This window comes from Orycteropus afer, unplaced genomic scaffold (assembly GCF_000298275.1).
Source record: "Orycteropus afer afer isolate SDZICR_OR568_19922 unplaced genomic scaffold, OryAfe1.0 scaffold00094, whole genome shotgun sequence".
Classification (NCBI taxonomy): domain Eukaryota; kingdom Metazoa; phylum Chordata; class Mammalia; order Tubulidentata; family Orycteropodidae; genus Orycteropus; species Orycteropus afer.
In genome coordinates this window covers 9,948,294-9,957,164 of record NW_006921681.1, presented here as the reverse complement: position 1 = coordinate 9,957,164, position 8,871 = coordinate 9,948,294, and the positions used below count along the sequence as shown (strand labels likewise).

General features: G+C 40.5%; 1 protein-coding gene across 1 annotated transcript in view; it reads right to left on the bottom strand.

The window, feature by feature from the left end:
* The window catches only part of VPS13D (vacuolar protein sorting 13 homolog D), a 435,877-nt gene that overhangs the window by 20,917 nt on the left and 406,089 nt on the right, over nucleotides 1-8,871 (bottom strand). The window contains exon 67 of the mRNA XM_007942672.2: nucleotides 183-314. Within this exon, the coding sequence (XP_007940863.1) occupies nucleotides 183-314 (132 nt within the window). The remainder of the gene's footprint in view (nucleotides 1-182; nucleotides 315-8,871) is intronic.

Below are 8,871 nucleotides of genomic sequence, written 5' to 3'. Positions count from 1 at the left end.
ACAACAACAACAACAACAACAACCCCTAAACCTATCAAACATCTGGGACAAGGAATCCTTTGACCAGTTCCAAAATTTCAGAGTCATGATGATACTTGGGTCAGTGAAAACTCCTCAGACTCAAAGACAGAAAAGACAACTCAGTGTACTAGCAGGGTTTGTTTCCCACAGCTCCAACTTACAATTCATCTTGTATGTTGTCTGTCAATTTGAAGAGCTGCTCCTGCCCTTCCGCCTGGCTCTCAGAATAGCGGGGAAGCAGCCCCTGCGGCCCTGTGCAGCAACGCGGCTTCCGTACCCTCTGCGCTTGAGTCCTGGGTTGGTGTTTGGGGAGTGGTAAAGGGACAAAAGGGAAAAGTTAAGAGTTATGGTTAAAATAATTCCACTCCCCTCTTCCTCATCTAAGAGAAAAGCACCACATCATACAAAACGTACCTTTAACTTTGTGACCAGAATTAAGCCATAGTATTACCTGTGAATATACTTTGAGATAGTGGTTAAAGACTCCAATTCTGAATTAGAAGCCTGCCTCTGCCATTTTCTAGCTGTGTGATCATGGACAAGTCATTTAATGTCTTTACCCTAGTTCCAGTTTTCTTCATAAAATGGAGATGATGACATAGGACTGCTGTGATCAAGTAAAATCCTACCCCTCAAACCTGGGCTTAACAGAACATGGGCTCTCTACACATGCTGGTTCCTGTTACTGTCCTTATTACTAGACTGCCATTGGCTCCCATCCTATTTTTCTCCAATCTCTTCAGGAGAGACATCTCTGGATTTCAGTGGGTCAGAAAGAAGAGTGAGGTATGTGGGGATGTGAACATACCAAACTACTAGGCTTCTTCTCCCATGAGCAGGTTACCAGGCTACTGGGTGAGGGATGCAGCAATCACATGAAGGGGAAGAAAGGCTCATGCACTGATCCCAGGCCACAGTCTAGGATTCTGCAACATTGCTAATGCACGCCACTCAGCTGTTGGTTGACCAAAGGAATTTGCTTTGTTATGGTTTTCAGAGTAGGCTCGTGTTGTCTTTTTCCACAGACTATAAGCAGGGTAATTGATAAGTGCATTTTGGTGTTTTCCTAGAAACAGGAGTCCATATTTGTCTTGGAAAGGCTGTGCATATTTCAGATGGCTGATAAGAGTGTGCTGATCTGTCCTAGGCCTTGGACTTGCTGTACTTTTTATTATTTGTTCCTGGAACCCATTGAAGCAAAAACACTCCTTTTTATTCATATCTAATAAAAGAGGAACAGGCTGATTACACATTGAATCAGCACTTTAGAACCATGCATTAACAGCAGTGTAGAGACTTAGGTGCAAGGGTAAAGCATGCCCTGGTGGGCAAATCAGGGTATTTATATGGACAAAAATAGCCAGAAGCTTGCCATACACCACATAGTGGGTTAGCTGCAAAGCTGGGATAACTGCAAAGAGCTCTTGGACCCAGGGCAGCACTCAGCTCATCAGGTCATGATATCCATACCCAAGTGAGGTATGGATGTGTGAGGTATGTGAGAGATAGCTATATGTCAGAAAGCCAGAAATTCAATGACAATTTTTCAAAAGTTCAGTTATAATGATGTCTTAAGTACTACAATTGTGCTTTTCAATGACGACGTAAAGAGACTGTAAAGGAGCTTCCATAATCTACACTAAGAAAATGGGTAAAAGAGCAATTTTATTTGTATCATATACTCACATATACCCACAAATCCCATTGCCATCAAGTTGATTCCAAGTCACAGTGATCCTGTAGGACAGAGTAGAACTGCCTTGTAGGGTTTCTAAGGCTGTAATCTGTATGGAAGCAAACTGCTTCATCTTTCTTCTGCAGAGTGACCCATGGGTTCCAACTGCCAATCTTTCAGTTATTAGCCGAATGCTTAACCACTGCACCACCAGGGCTTCTTATACTCATTTCTTCATTCCTTCTTAGACTTAGGCTTATTGTTGGCTATTTAAGAGCCCAGCTATTGATTGGAAGTGGGGAGGGCAGCATAGGGAGCTAGTGTTAACCCATCTGTGGAGAAGCTTGACAACTACTATTTTAAGGATGGTGGAATTTCAAACTACTACAAGAGAGGGAAACCAAGGGGAAGGAGCTTGGTGTACTTTTCCAGGTGGCAGAGCCCTTGTTCTTATCTCTTTGCCTAGTGAAACATCCACTATCATTGCAAACACTGCCCAGGACAAGCTAATAAAATGCTCTTGTCCCAAGGAGACCTACTACTCTGTCTCCCACAGGGCTCCTAGAAGAGGTCTGGATTATCATGGCAGAATCCAAAGGCTCCTCCAAGAAGAATCTGGCAGGGCCTGCTTCCTCAATACCTTTCAGTATCAAGTTTGCTTCTGACTATTCTCTTCCTTTTACCACATCAACTCCAACTACTAGTAAGTCCTGTAAGCTCTACCTTCAATATACAGCTCAAATCCAATGACTTCTCCATCTCTATCATAACTAACATATGATCCCTGGATTTGTTATGGATTATTACAATAGCTTCTTAATGTATTCTCTCTACTTTCACATTCTCCTCATGATAACAAGGATGGCCCTTTCAAAATATATTAGACCAAGTCACTTATGTGCTCAAACCTATTTGCTTCACATCTCACTTGGACAAACATTACTTGCTTATTGCTAGGCTACCCATCTAGAAAGATCCATGGCAACAGGATCTTTTACTTTGTTCACTGTTATCTAGGCATCAGGGGCAGTTGTGGTTCAGTGGTAAAATTCTCACTTTCCATATGGGAGACCTGGGTTCGATTCCTGGCAAATGTACCTCAAGCACAGCCAGTGGAGGCATGTGTGTTGCTATGATGCTGAACAGGTTTCAGCAGAGCTTTCAAACTAAAAAATTAGGACAATCCACCTCCAAAAAATCAGCCAAACAAAACAAAAAACCCTCTATGGATTACAAAAATCTTATCCTGTTGTGTACAGGGTCTCCATGAGTCAGGGGCTGACTGAAGGTAGTTAACAACAACAACAACACCTTGGAATCTAGAACAGTGCCTGGCTCATGTGGCAAAGCAATACATATTAGTTGACTAAATGAATAAAAGCATGCGTAGCTAAGGAATTGGGGGAGATGGCAGTATTAGGGACATTTTTACTACTGACAGGAAAGGTGGTATGGTGGAGAGTTTGAAAATTAGAGGTTCTGAGCATCAAAAGCCAACAATTAAAGTTAAAGAAAATGTGAACCAGTTAGAATACCATCTTTGTGGCAGAAAAGTCAAAGAGTGTCTGTCTAGTCCACTGGTCAAAACAAAGGAATTGTAATGTCATGAAATCAACATCTCAGTTGACATATGTATTCTTCCTTAGGAAAAATAATCTTTCCATTATTCTTCAAAGCTGAGGAAAAGCATGTACCAAGTGGGGGAAAATTTTCACTAAGAGTCCTAACTTCCTCTGGTGGGATCCAAGGAAGCCAGAGTAGCCAAGGAAAAGCAACTCATTTCTGGACCTAAGCTCTTGGCAAGTTTATCTAAACAACTATGGAATAGGGTGATTGGTCTCTTCACTCTGAGGATGCAAGGGTGTATATTCTCAAATATAAGTAATGCCCACATTTATCAAACAGCTTTGATAGTACATACAGCTATTTCTTGATTTGGTGGTTTCTCATAGAGTCTTCCCCAAATTGCAGCAGTACAACCTCATCTCCATTCCCAATACACTATTTTCTAACTTGAAAACCACAAACACACCCAAATATCAGAGGATATGGAAGCACAGTAGCTCCTTTGTTATGTGCTTTTCTTATTTGTCTCCCCAGCAGGTTACAAACTATCTTCCCATTTCCAAGGTCCTCATTTTGAGATCAGCCAAAAACAAGGGCAAAGTCAGACACAGTGTCCAGATACTGCTGACTAGAGCAGCTTAGTATGGCATTCAAAGTTCATTTTTCACATCTATAGAGGAAAGAATTAAACTTTACCATAAAAGGAAATACAGTCTTCCCTCAGAATCTTATAAATATAGGGATAACTTTCAGAAGGGGTAATTTAGACACACTCTTAGAAGCAGAAAGATGGGCTGAAGGACTTCTTCCTACATTCCCCTACTTTCTTCTCACTGTCAGTACCTGAAAAACTCTTCTTTCTTCTTTGAAACTTAACCCAAATTTTACCTTCTAAGTTGGAAGTTGGCATTAGATGGGGCTGGAAGTCACAGCAGATGAACAAATTCAGTCTCAGACTTACTATTAATCAAAGAACTAAAAATAAAGAAAACAATAAGGTACAGTTTTCAAACCCTCTAAACTGGCAAAGACTTAAAATGATATTCTGCATGCTACTGTGTGATGGAACTGTTTTCTTCATATATCACTGATGGCACTATATATTCAAATACCTTTTAGAAACCAACATGAGGGTGTGTAACAGCACACCATGACTCAGTAAAATAATGTGGCAATTTTTAAGGGACTGTTCTTAAGTCACTTTCATGTATGTTCCAGTTTATGAGCACCTGGAAGGGAAGGGCTCTATTCCTTTTTTTCTTCCTTAAACTAGACTTCAGGTGCCCAGAATTAGACTCATCATAATCCTCGGTTTAGGGCATACTATCATCATTGGCCTTTTATTTACTTATTTATTTCAAATAATATAATAAACATCTACGAAACCACTCCTCCAACCCATGTATGAAAATGCCCTCACTGACCATAACATTGAATCTATCTGTGTGGTTCTCTGCCATCCCACCCCCCTGTCCACTCCTACCTAAGACAGACATTATTCTGAATTCTGTATTAAGCCTTCCCTTTTTAAAAAAATTTAGTTTTATCACATTTCAAAAGTATGCTCTGGTACATTCTTGTTATCCTTTTGTCTCAGCTGTTTGAGGCTTTAGACAAGGGCATTACTGCTTTTTTCTCTATTGATTTTTTTTCCCCTCAACATCATATTGCTAAAATTCAGGCATTCTTTTGTATGCAGCTATTATTCATTTATTGTGCATGCTTTGTTAATATTCTTTTGTATGGATGCATTATAATTCATCCATATTCCTGTTGATGGCACAAGGTTATTTCCAGGTTTTCGCTGTACAAACCATGCTGCTGTGGACATGCTTGTACATGTCTCATGGTGAACGTGTATGTGAGTTTCTGTGGGTCTCTATCTAGGAGGCATTTGCTGGGTCACAGAGTATGTACGCTCAGATAATTCCAATTGCTATCAAAGTGGCTGTACCAATTTATACTCCCCCAAACAATGCATTTAGGAGATCTTAGTAATATATTCATAAAGTTGCCCAGTAATGTATCAGACAGTGTTTCTCTGCTATTCATAAGGTTTTTCCTGGCCAATTTTTGAGAAGTAGATGGCCTCCTCCTTCTTCCTAGTCTGTCTTAGTGTGTAAGCTGCATTGAAACCTGTGCACCATGTGCAACTCCGCTGGCATCTGAAACACCAGGGGCACAGCCTCAAGCCTCACAGCAATGTACAAGCCCCACAGGATGACAAACTGACAGAGACACTGTCTGATACATTACTGGGCAACTTTATGAATAGCTTGGAAACATTGTCTGACACAGAGCAGGAAGACTAGCCTCTTGGGTTGGAAGGCACTCAAAACAGGACTAGGAAAGAGCTGCCTCATTAGAGTAGAAACAACCTTAATGATATGGATAAAGTAAGTCTTTCAGGACCTCCATGTGTTGATGTGGCATGACTCAAATTGAGGAGAAATAGCTGCAAATATCCATTAATAATTAGAACATGGAATGTATAAAGTATGAATCTAGGAAAATTGGAAGTTGTCAAAAATGAAATGGAATGCATAAAGATTTGATATCCTAGGCATTAGTGAGCTGAAATGGACTGGTTTTGGCCATTTTGAATCAGACAACCATATGATCTACTATGCCGGAAAAGACAGTTTGAAGAGGAATGGCGTGGCATTCATCATTACAAAGGATGTTTCAAGATCTGTCCTGAAGTACAGTGCTGTCAGTGATAGGATAATATCCATACGCCTACAAGGAAGATCATTTAATACTACTGTTATTCAAATTTATGCCCCAACCACCAAAGCCAAAGATGAGGAAATGGAAGGTTTTTATCAACTTCTGCAGTCTGAAATTGACCGAACATGCAATCAAGATGTGTTGCTTATCACTGGTAACTGGAATGCAAAAGTTGGAAACAAAGAAGAATCACCAGTAGCTGGAAAATTTGGCCATGGTCACAGAAATAACATTGGAGATTGCATGATAGAATTCTGCAAGACCAACGAGTTATTCATTGCAAATACCTTTCTTCAACAACACAAACAGCGGCTATACATGTGGACTTCACCAGATGGAACACACAGGAATCAGGTTGACTACACCTGTGGCAAGAGGCGATGGAAAAGCTCAATATCTTCAGCCAAAACAAGGTCAGGAGCCGATTGTGGAAAAGACCATCAACTGCTCATTTGAAAGTTCAACTTGCGGTTGAAGACAATTAAAACAAGTCCAGAGAGCCAAAATATGACCTTGAATATATCCCTCCTGAATTTAGAGACCATCTAAAGAATAGATTTGATGCATTGAACATCAATGACCAAAAACCAGAAGAAGTGTGGGATGACATCAAGAGTATCATCCATGAAGAAAGCAAGTGGTCATTATAAATATGAGAAAGAAAGAAAAGACCAAAATGGCTGTCAGAAGAGACTCTGAAAGTTGCCCTTGAGCGAAGAGTAGCTAAAGCAAATGGAAGAAATGACAAGATAAAAGAGCTGAACAGAAGATTTCAAAGAGCAGCTCGAGCAGACAAAGCCAATTATTATAATGAAATGTGCAAAGACCTGGAGTTAGAAAACCAAAAGGGAAGAACATGCTCAGCATTTCTCAAGCTGAAAGAACTGAGGAAAAAAATTAAGCCTTGAGTTGCAATACTGAAAGATTCTATGGGCAAAATATTGAATGATGCAGGAAGCATCAAAAGAAGATGGAAGGAATATACAGTCACTGTATCAAAAAGAACTGGTTGATCTTCATCAATTTCAGGAGGTGGCATTTGTTCAAGAACCAGTGGTATTGAGGGAAGAGATTGAAGCTGCACTGAGGTAACTGATGAGGAACAAGGCTCCAGGAATTGACAGAATACCCATTGAGATGTTTCAACAAATGGATGCCTCACTGGAGGCACTCACTCAGTTATGCCAAGAGATTTGGAAGACAGCTACTTGGCCAACTAACTGGAAGAGATCCATATTTGTACCCATTCTAAAGAAAGGTGATCCACAGAATGTGGAAATTATCGAACAATATCATTAATATCTCATGCAAGTAAAATCTTACTGAAGATAATTCAAAAATGGCTGCAGCAGTATATTGACAAAGAACTTCCAGAGGTGCAGGCTGGATTCAGAAGGGGACGTGGAATGAGGGATATCATTGCTGATGTCAGATGGATCTTGGCTCAAAACAAAGAATACCAGAAAGATGTTTAGTTGTGTTTTATTGACTATGCAAAAGCATTCAATTGTGTGGATAATAACAAATTGTGGATAACATTGAGAAGAATGGGAATTCCAGAACACTTAATTGGACTCATGAAGAACCTGTACATAAATCAGGAGGCTGTCGTTCAAACAGAACAAGGGGACACTGCATGGTTTAAAATTAAGAAAGGAGTGCGTCAGGGTTGTATCCTTTCACCATACATACTCAATCTGTATGCTGAGCAAATAATCCGAGAAGATGGACTATATGAAGAAGAACGTGGCATCAGGATTGGAGGAAGAATCATTAATAGCCTGTGATATGCTGATGACACAACTTTGCTTGCTGAAAGTGAGGGTGACTTGAAGAATTTACTGATGAAGGCTGAAGAATACAATCTGCAGTATGGATTACACCTCAGTATAAAGAAAACAAAAATCCTCACAACTGGACCTATAAGCAGCATTATGATAAATGGAGAAAAGACTGAGGTTGTCAAAGATTTCACATTGCTTGGTTCTACAATCAACAATGGAAGCAGCAGTCAGGACATCAGACAACATATAGCACTGGGCCAATCGGCTGCAAAGAATGTCTTTCAAGTGCTAAAGAGCAAAGATGTCTCCTTGAGGACTAAGGTACGCCTGACACAAGCCATGGTATTTTCAATCGCCTCATGTGCATGTGAGAGCTGGACAATGAATAAGGAAGACTGAAGAAGAGTTGATGCTTTTGAGTTGTGGTGTTGCTGAGGAATGCTGAAAGTATCGTAGACTGCTAAAAGAACTAACAGGTCTGTCCTGGAGAAAGTGCAGCCAGAGTGCTCCTTGGAGGGGAGAATGGCCAGACTTTGCCTCATGTACTTTGGCCATGTTATCAGAAGGGACCATTCCCTAGAGAAGGATGTCATACTTGGTAAGGTGGAGGGTCGACGAAAGAGGGGAAGGCCCTCAATGAGGTGGACTGACACAGTGGCGGCAGCAATGGGCTCAAGTGTAGCAAGAATCGTGGAGCTGGCTCAGGACCAGGCGGTGTTTCGTTCTGCTACACATAGGGTCGCTATGAGTCGGAGATGACTCGATGGCACTTAACAACAGCAAAGTAATATATATCTTACATCCTTTCCAACACTTTTAAAAAACCCACTGCTGTAGAGTCAATTTCAACTCATAGTGATCCTTTACTCATATGGTCTAATCTATAGCCACTAGCCATGTATGGCTATTGAGAAATTGAAATGTGACCAGTGTGACTAAGAAACTGCTATTTTGGACACTTTTGGCCTAGACTTTTACATTTTTAGACTTGAAAATTTTTGTTCCTTAAATGGGTACAAAATGGTATCTTATTATTTGCTCATTCCCATCTTGAGGGAAGGGACTCTACTTTATTTGTACTTTTCCAGTTGGTAT